At 32.8% G+C, this 13138-nt stretch overlaps 1 protein-coding gene across 1 annotated transcript in view; it reads left to right on the top strand.

Annotated features, from left to right (window-relative positions):
• The window catches only part of Slco1b3 (solute carrier organic anion transporter family member 1B3), a 78394-nt gene extending 66092 nt beyond the window's left edge, over positions 1-12302 (top strand). Inside the window, exons 13-15 of the mRNA XM_026391932.2 lie at positions 2641-2705; positions 3569-3686; positions 10016-12302. Of these exons, the coding sequence (XP_026247717.1) occupies positions 2641-2705; positions 3569-3686; positions 10016-10226 (394 nt within the window). The 3' untranslated portion in view covers positions 10227-12302. The remainder of the gene's footprint in view (positions 1-2640; positions 2706-3568; positions 3687-10015) is intronic.
• Positions 12303-13138: the final 836 nt, after the last annotated feature.

The following is a 13138-nucleotide window of genomic DNA, read 5'->3' as shown; positions in this document are numbered from 1 at the left end:
CTAACCATTTTGCTAGTGACAGACTACAAATTCCAGTGGGCAAAATGGAAAGACTTAAGTGGTGAAAAAGAAGTAGGATAATGGATGGGATTACGGGTGAAAAGGTGAGAGTCATGATACCTAAAGAAGATCTAAATTTTGGGATTCTACTGGTAACCCAGGGATGTGAGGCATCATGTAATCTTATGACTAACTAAATATTAACTCTAAATGGCCCAAAAGAGGGCAGTGGGTTTTTTTTTTAGTTGTTGATGGACCTTATTTTATTCATTATTTATATGCAGTGCTGAGACTCAAACCCAGTGCCTCACACATGTGAGGTAAGCACGCTACCACTAAGCCACCACCCCAGCCAGAGGGTAGTGTTTTTTTTAATATATATATGTGTGTGTGTGTGTGTGTGTGTGTGTGTGTGTGTGTGTGTGAGATTTGGTTGTTTAGGAATAAGCAAAGCTTTGCTTCAATTTTTTGCATACAGGAAGACAAGCATTCCTTATGCTGTCTATTGATAGAGTTTTTAGGTCATACTGATAATTATCTCCAGAAACAATAAATCCTGATGACTGACTGTTAGTAGAACAACAGAGGATCAATTCAAATTATATTTGTTGTATGTAGAAGACATTCTTCAATCTTTAAATAAAAACAACATATTTAGCTTCTTGGGGTGTTTTCTTGAGAATTCATCCTAAGAGAGGCCCATCAAAATACTGAGATGTTCAACATCAGATATGAGGTCACACTGCAGTGACAAATGCTTTACATGATAATGATGTGAGCATGTGAATATGAGCATGGGGATAGGGAACATCACTATGTGGCTAGGTGTCAGTGTACATGCATGTGAATGTAGGACTGTGTGATTGATTGTTATTTGCATGTCAATATATCACAGACATTTATCATTTTCACTGAATTGTAGGAGCTTTCAAACCCTCTTTTAGGAAAATATTATCCCTGTGTGTAGGTCATCCCGATTCTGCATGCTCATTCTCTACCTGGGTGAAATTCTAAGTTGATAAAACTTATCATTTTGCCTCTTGTGTTTCTATGTGTGAACCAAGTACACCCTTTGAAAATCAACTATAGAAAAGGCAGTTCAGGCACTTATCAGACACCTAAGGCAGGAATAAACTGCAATTTTTCCCTTGAGAAATCTTATATTTGAGAGAGACATTTCAATGGACAAGTTAACTTCCCCTTCCTGCTGACTTTTTCTTCTCCCTTATGCATGAAAACACCTCCTTGAATAACAGGCATAGCTTCCATACCCACAGGAGAACTAGCAAAGTATCGCTGCTCTTTTTATCATGGCCAAAAGTAATTAAAAGTTATTTTTTCCTAGTATATGTTTGATATGTATTTTTTGTTATGCTATATTTAATTTAATTTTTTCCCTGTTTAACTTTATAAGTTCTTGCAAATACTTTTTTTTCCTTTAATATGAGGTTTTACTATATTGCCCAGGCTGGTCTTCATCTCCTGGGCTCAAGCAATGCTCCTGCCCCAACCTCCTGACAGATACGACTATAGGTGTATGCCACTGCACCCAGTTTTCTCTAATACTTTGAGAAGCTCAACAAATAGTAGCTCTCTCGTATGGCTTAAGAGGACAGTATATGTAAAAAAAAAATTGAGGTTCAAAGGGCTAGTTCATTGTATTACAAGATTCTCACAGCACATAAGCACTATTATCCAAAAGAAAGGTTAAATGATTTCTCCAGGTTACTTAGTTGACATGAAATGTCATTTATCTCTCTATTCTCCTGAACAAGTACTACTAACGTGACATCTCCTAGGAGGTGCTTAATGTTTGTTAAATGATCATGTCTACTTAGCTCTTGGAACAAATAATTCAAGGCGGAGAATACAATTTTTTATTATTCAATTCAATATTTCAGTTAAAAGTGGGATTTTTGAAATACCCTCACTTCTCCCAACTCAGCCCACCACTTAATGCTGTCTTGTTTAATATATATTATGTTATCATGAATGATGGTATCAACAGCTCACTGAACACAGATCAATGGATTTGTGGAAATAACTTTCTAAATGCAAGAGCAAGTGAAATTCTACCCTAGGATACAAATGTTCCCTCTGCTTTTAAGATGATAGTTAAATACACTAGACACTGGAATACAGATTTTTTTTTTTTTACTCTTCTGGCTGCGTTACATAATTTGTGAAATATATTAGTAAAATTTTCTGTTAATATTAATGACATAAATAAGAAGCAAAAGAGGTCTCCTACTTATACCCAGGTAACCTAGATAAAAGGATCTGCTCTTTTCCTCTGGGCTGTGTTGACTGAATAGACCCTGTTAAAGATCGTCTTCGTGGGCATCCTAATGTTACTGTTACTACCACTTTCTCACAGGAATTTCATAAGGATTGAATGTAAAACTGTTTGACAAACTGTCTTCAAGTCATAAAATATTAAATAATTAGGGAATAACAATTATTATCACCTAGGTGTTTGCCTTAAGAGATTGAAAATATAATAGTACATGATATGATATGGGCCATTCACTTGAGGGTTTTCATTTAATTGTGAAGAAAACTGCACTGAGAAACATTTATATTGAACTCAATTTGGTATTTTAAAGATTTTAATGTTTCTTTGTCTTTATCTTATTTCAGAAATGTTCCACCTAAATTGAAATCACTTGCAATGGGTTGCCATTCACTGATTATACGAACACTAGGTATGAGAAATACATTAAATTCAGAATTTGTGTAAAAATTCAAAAACTGAAAGTAATTAATTTGCAATTATAAGAAAGTAGGACTCATTTCTATTTTTGTGGTAAATTAAAAGACTAAGAGATAGAGGAAAGCCAAATGATCTAAATGAGAAATTGATTACTGATTCTAGTTAAAGTCAATCTGTTAAGAACAAGGAGTTACATTTGTTTCACACAGTATGAAACAAAGGTAAGCAGGTCCCAAAGCTTTGCTGCCTAGAAATATTTCTTCCTGGTAGGCAGAGTGGAGGGTCTTTCTTCTAAATATGATATAGGTAATGCCTAAAGCAGCTTAAGAGTTCTGGGAATTTGGCTAAGCTGAATTTGTGTGAAACAACAGAAATTCACATTAATTGTATAGGTCTATAAGGCTGGGCGGCCAACTTTGACCAGATGTTAAAAATCCAAAAGGGAATGAACTCAGACTCTAAAATCGGAAAATCAATTCTGTTTCCATTGTTTCAGCAGTTTTTGCCTAAGAAAAATTACATATGAACCAACATTACTAACAACCTCTCTCCTTTATCAGACATCAGTTGATTGGTATTATAAGAACAGTTTGCAGATGGATAATGTTCCTTCTTTTTTATTGTATGTTGGGAGGGTGAGGGCAGATAAAAGATGTCTACTGTGTTACTTTATAGTGTGACTCTTTGAGATTCCTAATAAAATCTTGATTCTTGCATATATTTAGACAAAATTGATGGAAGAGCCCTACAATTTTTTTAACGTTTACTTACTCCAAAATGAATCAATGTAGAGTACCACATAGCTACATTTGAAATATATTCCTTGAATTGATAGCTTCTCATATGATGTTGCAGGAGGAATTTTAGCTCCAGTATATTTTGGGGCCCTGATTGATAAAACATGTTTGAAGTGGTCCATCAACAGCTGTGGAGCACAAGGGAGCTGTAGGGTATATAATTCTGTATTATTTGGGTAAGTTGTCATAAATATATTTCATGACTTTTCCTTTGACTATATTAGTTTCTAAGGTATGTAATTTTCAGTATATTAAAAAATTAATAATTAAATGAACCATAATTTAATGAACACTTACATTGTCTTCTACATTGTATCAGCCAACCTAGTTTGTCTTTTTAATGTTCATAAGAACTGTAGGAAATTGATGTTTTATATTTTTACCCTTAAATATGAAGAATTTAAGATTCAAGAGTAAAAAGTAACATGTCCAAAAGCTAAGATTTTTGCATATTTTTTGTTATTTAAAAATATTTTTTGGGGGAAAATATGTATTTCATTGTATTTGGATTCTGTAGGAAGACATATAATGGAGAACTGGGGTTCTGTTCATGCCTAGGGGGAAAAAAGAGGAAAAATGTCTTTATAGTCTTCTATACATTGGGAGAGAAATTTTATAAGTGCTATAAGAAAAAACTGGAATGATAATGTGGGAAAAAAACCTTGCAATTATATCTTTTATGTTTTTCATATTTTTAGTTGTACATGGACACCATAACTTTATTTTGTTTATTTTTATTTTTTTGTGTGTGGTGATAAGGATCGAACCCAGTGCTGCATGTGTGCTAGGCAAGCGCTCTACCACTGAGCCACAAACCCAGTCCCTTGCAATGATATCTTAAGCCTTAAATAAAATTAGTTGCAAATTTACATATTGTCTAATTAAAAACTACAAGTATTAGAAGAACTCATCGTAATTTACGTTAAAATTATATGTGAAGCTGGAGTATGTCCTAAGTATGACCCAAACTTCAAAAACCATAAGAGAAAAAAAGATGAAATATTTTTAAAACTCTGCATAAGAAAACTTATTTTAGCAAAGTTCAAAGAAAAAAAGATTAATTTTTTAAAAATTGCAACTTGTAACAAAGACACAAGAAAATGACCTAAATATATAAAGAGTTCTTAAAACCATTATTTGTGCCTACATTTATTATTTCTCTTTTGGATGTTCAGTTGGTACAGTACTATTTGTTGAAAATACTGTCTTCATTCTATTATAATGCCTTTGCTCCTTTGTTAAAGATCAGTTGTCCTTTTCTGAGCTCTCTATTCCTTTGATTTATCTATTCTTTCACCAGTACCAAACGGTCTTGATTCCTGTAGGTAAGTCTTGAGGTCAGGTATTGTCAGCCCTCCAACTTTGTTCTTCAGTATTGTTTTGGCTATTCTGGGGTTTTGCCCCTCTACAAATTTAGAATTTAATTTGTTGACATCCACAAAGTAGTTCACTGGGAGTTTGATGGGTTTGTCTTGAGTCTATGGAACAAATCGGGAGAATTAGGCATCTTGACAATATTGAGCGTTATTGTACAAGAACAATGGATATCTCCCCATTTATTTAGTTCATCTATTTCTTTCATTAGGGTTTTATAGTTTTCCTCATACAGATCTTGTATACACTTAATTAGGTTTGCACTAGTATTTCATTTTGGAACTGCTTATATAAGTGGTAACATGTTTTAAATTTCTAACATGATAGGTAGAAAAATACTGGCATATTAATGATGTATCCTATAACCTTACTATAATCATTTATTACTTTAGGAGAGTTTATATCTATTCTTTAAGACTTTCTACATAAATAACCATGTCATCTCAAATAGGTTTTTTTCTTTCTTCTCAATCTGTATACATTGTATTTGCTGCTTTTGTTTTGTTTGGTTTGTTTGTATTAACTAGACTTTCCAATATAAGATTGAAAAGCAGTGAAGGGGGAACTCACTTTCCTTATTCCTGACTCAGTGGAAAGCTTTCATTCATTTTGCTTACATATAAGCATGCATGAGCATATGTATGCATGTATATATTCCATATAAAATCAAATACATTGTTTCTACTATATTTGAATAAGCTGTTATCTGTTAGATCAATTAAGAATAAGAAAAAGAAAAAAGTTTTTCTTTTACTTTCATTTTTTTTCTGATGCTCTTTCTTTCTTTATATATACCCAAGTTTCTGACCTTTAGATATGCCTTGACTTACAATGGAGTTCATTGTAAATTGAAAATACTGTAAGTTGCAAATGCATTTAATACATCTTATCCAATCTCCAAGACATCATAGCTTAGCCCAGCTTACCTTAAAGGTTCTGAGAACACTTACATTAGCCTACAGATGAGCAGGATTATTTATTACCGAACCCATTTTATATAAAATATTGAATATCTCATGTATGTACACAGGTGTTTTTTTTGTAGCCATGAGGGGATGTGAAAACACAAAATGCAATAACCAAAGAATACTAGCAACATAGTACACCGTCTAGTTTTGGTTGTCGACTCTGATAATTATGTGGCTGACCAGGTGCAACAGCTTACTGCTGCTGTTCAGCATCATAAGATAGTATCATACCACATATCACTAGCTCAGGAGGAGATAAAACTTCAAAATGCAATTTCTACTGAATACATATTGCTCTAACATTATTGAAAAGTTGAAAAATAGTAATCCAAACCATCATAGTAAAGGACTACCTGTATATCATTTTCCTTCTCAAAGAAAAACTTATTTAATTGTGGAACCAACCTAGATGCCCTTCAATAGATGAATGGATAAAAAAACCTGTGGTATATATACACAATAGAATATTACTCAGCATTAAAAGAGAATAAAATCATGGCATTTGCTGGTAAATAGATGGAGTTGGAGAATATTATGCTAAGTGAAGTAAGCCAATTCCAAAAAAAAACAAATGCTGAATGTTTTCTTTGGTAAGTAGATGCTGACCCATAATAGGTGAGGGGGGAGCATGGGAAGAATTTTGGATGAGACAAAGGGGAGATAAGGGAAGGGAGGATGCATGGGGATAGTAAAGATGGTGGATTGAGATGGTCATCATTACCCTAGGTACATGTATGAAGTCACAAATGGTGTTACTCTACTTTGTGTACAACCAGAGAAATGAAAAATTGTTCTCTATGTGTGTACTATGAATTAAAATGCTTTCTGCTGTTAATGTATGACAAATTAGAATAAATAGCTATTTATTAAACTATTAAATAAGTTTTTTTTAAAAAAAGAACTTATTTAATATTTTTGCAAGGCAGGTCTACTAGCAGCACATTCCATAAACTTTTGTCTGGAATGTCTTTATTTCTATGTTTTTTTTTTGAGATAGGGATCTCTAAAATTTTCTTTTGATGAATTTTAAATGGATGAATTTTTCTGCCCAATACTTTGAATATTTCACTCCATTTTCTCCTTTCTCATATGGTTTCTGAATAAAAGTCAAAAGTGATCTTTACTCCTCTGTAGGTAAGATGTTCCCCCCTGTTTTCTTTCAGGATTTTTTCTTTGATTTTCTGTAATTCAAAAATGTTATAATTAGCTATAGTTTATTTAAATTTTTCCTTCTTGGTGTTCTCTGAGCTTAGTTGATCTGTGGTTTAGTGTCTGACAATAATTTAGGAAAATCATAAGTCATTATGGTTTCAAACTATTGTTTCTTTCTCTTCTCCATCTAGTATTCCCATTATACATATTTAGATAGTTGTTCCAAGGGTTTTTTAAAAAAAATTATTTGTTATTTTTAGTTATACATGACAGTAGAATGTATTTTGACATATTGTATATACGTGGAGTATAACTTCCCATTCTTGGGGTTTTTCATGATGTGGAGTTACACTGGTCATGTATTCATATGTGAACATAGGATGTTATGTACAATTCATTCTACTGTCTTTCTCACTCCCATCCCACCTCCTTTTCCCCAGTTCCTCACATCCAATCCAGTAAATGTCCTCCCCTCCCTCCAGCCCACCTATTATGAGTCAGCATCTGCATATCAGAGAGAACATTTGGCCATAGGTTTTTTGAGATTGGCTTATTTCACTTATCATGATAATCTCCAGTTCCATCCATTTACTGGCAAATGCCATAATATCATTATTTATTATAGCTCAGTAATATTCCATTGTGTATATATACCATAGTTTCTTTATCTATTTATCTATTGAGGGGAACCTAGGTTGGTTCAATAGCTTGGCTATTGTGAGTTGAGCTGCTATAAAATCGATATGGCTATGTCACTAGAGGATGCTAATTTTAAGTCCTTTGAGTACATGCCAAGGAGTGGGATAACTGGGTTAAATGATGATTACATTCCAAGTTTAATGAGGAATCTCCATACTACTTTCCACAGTGGTTGCACCAATTTGCATTCCCAATAGCAATATATCAGTGAACTTTGTTTCTCACATTTTCCTTCCAATATTTATTATTACTTGCATTCTTGATAACTGCCATTCTGTCTGGAGTGAGATGAAATCTCAATGTAGTTTGAATTTTCATTTCTCTAATTGCTAGATATGTTGAACACTTTTTTTCAAATATTTGTTGGCTAATTGTATTTCTTACATGAAGTGTCTGTTCAGTTCCTTAACCCATTAAATGATTAGGTTATTTGTGGGGTTTGCGGGGGGGTATTAAGTTTTTTGAGTTCTTTATATATCCTAGAGATTAATGCTCTGTCTGAGGTGACAAAGATTTTCTCACATTCTATAGGCTCTCTCTTCACATTTTTGATTGTATCCTTTATTGTGAAGAAGCTTTTTGGTTCATGCCATCCTGTTTATTGATTCTTGATTTTACTTCTTGTGTTTTAGGACTCTTGTTGAGAAGTCAGTTCCTAAGCCTACATGGTGGAGAGTTGGGCTTACTTTTTCTTCTAGTAGCACAGGGACTCTGGTCTAAAGACTAGGGGTTTAATTTCATATTGCTACATATGAATTTCCATTTTTCCAAGCACTGTTTATTGAAGAGGCTATCTTTTCTCCCTTATATGTTTGTGATGCATTTGTCTAGTATGAGATAACTGTAGTTATGTGGGTCTGTCTCTGTGTCTCTGTCTATTCTGTACCATTGGTCTACAAGTCTATTTTGCTGCCAATACCATGCTGTTTTTGTTATTACTGCTCTGTAGTTTAAGTTCAGGTATAGTGATGCCAACTGCTTCACTCTTCTTGCTAAGGATTGCTTTAGCTATTCTGGGTCTCCTATTTTTCCAGAAGAATTTCATGACTGCTTTTTCTATTTTTATTAAGAACATCATCATAGTCTTAATAAGAATTGCATTAAATCTGTATAGTGCTTTTGGTAGTATGGCTATTTTGACAATATTAATTCTGCCTATCTAAGGTCTTCTTCAATTTCTTTATTTAGTGATCTGTAGTTTTCATTGTAGAGGTCTTTCATCCTCTGTTAAATTGATTCCCAATTATTTTATTTTCTTTGAGGCTATAGTGAATGGGATAGTTTTCCTAATTTCTCTTTTATTTGATTCACCACTGATGTATAGGAACACAATTGATTAATGGGTGTTAATTTTATATCCCGCTACTTTACTGAATTCACTTATGAGATCTAGAAGTTTTCTGGTGGAATTTTTTGGGTCTTTTAAATATAGAATCATGTCACTGACAAATATGGATATTTTGAGTTCTTCTTTTTCTATTATTTTCTCTTTAATTTAATTCTTCTAATTGCTATGGCTAATTTCAAGGACTATGTTGGGTAGATGTGGTGAAAGTTCTTGGGTACTCTAGGGCTTTTTTTGTCTTTTTTCTCTTTCCTTTTTTAGTTTTGAAGTTTCTTTTGAAGTATCTTTAAACTCAGAATTTCTTGTCTCAGCTGTTCCATCAAAGGTATTTTTCATTTCTGTTTCAGAATTTTTTACCTCTAGCATTTTTCCCCTTTGGTCTTAGGAGAATTTCCATCACTCTGCATGAACTACCCATCCGTTCCTGCATTCTGCTACTTTATCTATTAGACTCCATAGCATGTTAATCATAGTTATCTCAAATTCCCATTCTGACAATTCCAACATCCCTGACAATCTATGGCTAGTTTTTAGTCTTTCTCATGTTCTTCAAATTGTTTTTGCCTTTAGTATAGACTTCTGATTTTTTTTTCTTGACAGCTAAACATAACTCATTAGGTAAAAGAGACTGTATAAATAATTATTTAGGAGAAGGGGTGCATTCCACAGTGCTCTGAAGAAGTTTCAATCTTTTAATGGGTCTGGATCTTTGAATTGTGAACTTCGAGCATATTTGTTAGTACCTCCCCCATCTCTTAGGTGGGACAGAATGGTTTTAGGGGATATAGATTTGGATGTTTTTCTTCCTTCCAAAATACCCCAATGAAAGAGTCATTAATTGTTGCCTTTGTAATTTTATACATAATTTCAAAGAAGATTTTTTCAAGTAAAGCCTGCATTCTAGAGAGAAATATGTTATTTTGTAAATGTAAAATGATAATCGAATCTTTTCTATCTCTTTTCATAGATACGTCTACCTGGGCTTGATAATGCTGTTAAATGTTCTAGCACTTATTTTATATATTGTATTAATTTATGCCATGAAGAAAAAATATGAAGGAAAAGATACCAAGGCATCAGAAGACAGAGAAAAAATCACTGAAGAACCAAATTTAGAACCTTTAAATAACAATGGATGTGTTGTGCCTTCTGGAGTAGTCAAGGAAACACACAATTAAGGGAAGAAAAAGATACTTCTGCTGTACTTCCAAAACGCTTTATTGATGCAGTAAGATACTATTTTTTAGTTTCTGGTTCTTTCACTGAGAATTCCTGCACTCTACATATAATGTAAAATTGAATAAGTATATGAATTTGAGTGAAACAAATTGCAAATAAAAAGGAATGTAAGAACTTACAATGAGGATATAGGTAAGCATTTGTAGTTAAGATTAGAATATTTGATCCATATAGATTTAAAGTAAAAGGTTCAGTTAGTATACAATAGAACAAAATGTATTCACTCAGTTAATTGTAACTCTCAATAAATCAAGTGGCTAGAAAATGTGTAGAGGTAAAAAAAAAGAGAGAGAGAGAGAGAGAAATTAGTAGCGTCAATAAGGAGAAAAGCCTGGTATCTTAAAAAAAAATAACAACAGTTTGGATGATGTCACCCAAGGCTAAAGTCTAGCCTGATGAAGGATTTATGCAATCATGACAATTGTTATTCATGTTATTATATATTTCACAGACTTTATTAATTAAAATTTTGAAATTGTGTTTGATGAACAATCCTGATGCATCTTCTTCCTATTCCCCCAATAAAATACTGCTGAAAATAGAGATATTAAAAATTCACAAGCTCTAATTGTCAGAAAACATATGACAGAATGGAAATTGCTACTGAGTCAAAAGAAATTGAGTAAGAAAATCTGTCTTGAAAAAGTAAAGACTGTTTAATAGATAATGTCTTCATTCACCTATCTTTTTTTTCTGGCAGAAGTGAAGTCTTCTACCTAACATATAAGCTATCGCCATTTTTACATGTGTTTTTGTTTGTTCTTTTAGTTGTTTTTGATGCACAAAAAAATTATCTTTCACTTTTCTACAAGCAGACCAAGAAGTAAAATGAATGAGAACAAATCCTTGAATATTGTATGTTGTGGTGACATTGGCTGTAGTAGAATGAATGCTAGAGACAGATTGTAGTTTTTAAAAATTGTCATGGATTAAAAGTTTTTTGTTTGTTTGCCTTAGAAACATCTGTGAATTAAAAAAAAATACAGTTATACACTTGCTCCCAAGATTCTTATTCATAACATCTGATGCAGTCTGGACGTTCCCTTTTAACCTTTTAACTTCAATTTGTAATGAGCTCTTGATAAACAGAAGACAAAGCACAAGAAAGGAGAAGATGTATCATACAACACAAATATTGTTGTGGAGTAACCAGCACCCCGCCAGGGCAGTTTCTTGCTCAAGAGGGGATAAGCCACCTGAGAAAAATAAGAATCTGAAATAGTGAAGAATAAAGAGTCAGAGCCAGGAAACAGTTTTAAAGGGGAAGTGGAGAGTCTGATAGTTTCTTCCAGTCCACATAGGAGCTGGAACAGAATGAACTAGGAAATGGCTCAGGTCCTTTATTTAAAATACATCAAAGGCAGGGATGAGGTTTCAGAGGGAGGAGGCTTCCTTCTGGGTGTGGCAGGGGACTTGCAGCAAACTTCTTGGCAGGCCACACCATTCTCTGAGAGGCTGTGTGTCTATTTGGCTGCAGCAGATCACCCCATCTGTGGTACTCTGTAGAACCTTACAGGGCTAGGCAGAATGTCACATGTACCAGGCGCTCTCAGACAGCAGGAATGTGGGTGTGAGTGCCCAGATACTAGACTTTCCCACTCAATGGCTTTGATGCCGGTTTTAGTTCTCACACAGTTCACAGGTGGCTTCCCATAAAATATCAGATGACATGAGTGTTTGCTAGAATCTAAGAATTGGTCTCAAATTTATATCTATTTACCTGTCTGCAGACTGCAAAACTGAGAAAAGATTTATTAAGTAGAAATTTGGGGAAAAAAAACCCACATTTTAGTGGGTGGAATATCACAAGTCTTATATTGGTGGGTACAGTATAATAAGTCTTAGTAAAAAGAAAAAAAATATGGAGATTTTTTCAAATATAGTATAGCAAATAAAGGGCAACATCTTGGAATATTTACTTAATAATTATTGAATGTCAACTATTTATCAGACCAAATGAAATTCAAGAATAAGTAAAAACAAAAGAGGACATTCCTTTATTATTTTACACTTTAAATGGGATAATGAACATTAAAATTTAAATAATAAAAATTATAATTTTATAAATTTTTTTATTTATAATTTTTTATAAATTGTACACTTCAGCTTAATAAATGTGATATATGCAATAAAGGAAAATGAACATTAAAAATATCTCATTTTATTTGATCTACTACAGAATCCAAGAATCCAGAATAAATGCTAATCCTTAATTCAATGACATTTTTAAAATAGAAATATAAATCCTAGTGGGGAAAAGACCATAAATTTGGTAGAGAGATAAATAAGGAAAGTTTTCAAGGAAGTAAAATAAGGTAAGTGTGTCATTTAAATATATAGTGAATATAGTGAATGATGACCAAAAAAATCAAATAATTGATAATGAAGTTATATTTGAAATTCTCTGAAACTGTAGAAGATAAAGATAGACACAGAACAGGAAGAAAGAAGTTAGAAGAGAAATTAAAGCATCAACTTAAGAAATCTGATATTCTTGAGAAAAATCAGAATTGGAAAAGAAGCACTAATCAAAGAAATGATGGAAGAATACCTTCCTTCCTGCTATGAAGAAAGATGAACATATAAATTGAATTTTTTTTTTCATTTGCACTATGTCTTCACACTTCAATCCATTTTTATGCAATGGACCTTTGAAATATTTCTCTCTCCTGAAATGCTTTGTTTCCACTTGAATCCTGTTCAGTGTTTGAATTATGCTTCCTTCAATGTTTCTAATATATTCACATATTAAAAATTTCTGATTATATCTATAGCAATGTAATCCTTATCAAATGATAATTTGGTTAAAAGGTAGTTTTCTATTTATTTATGAATATTTGATAACTATCAG

The sequence above is a fragment of the Urocitellus parryii genome, chromosome 5 (assembly GCF_045843805.1).
Source record: "Urocitellus parryii isolate mUroPar1 chromosome 5, mUroPar1.hap1, whole genome shotgun sequence".
NCBI lineage: Eukaryota > Metazoa > Chordata > Mammalia > Rodentia > Sciuridae > Urocitellus > Urocitellus parryii.
This window is presented reverse-complemented; position numbering and strand designations above follow the sequence as displayed.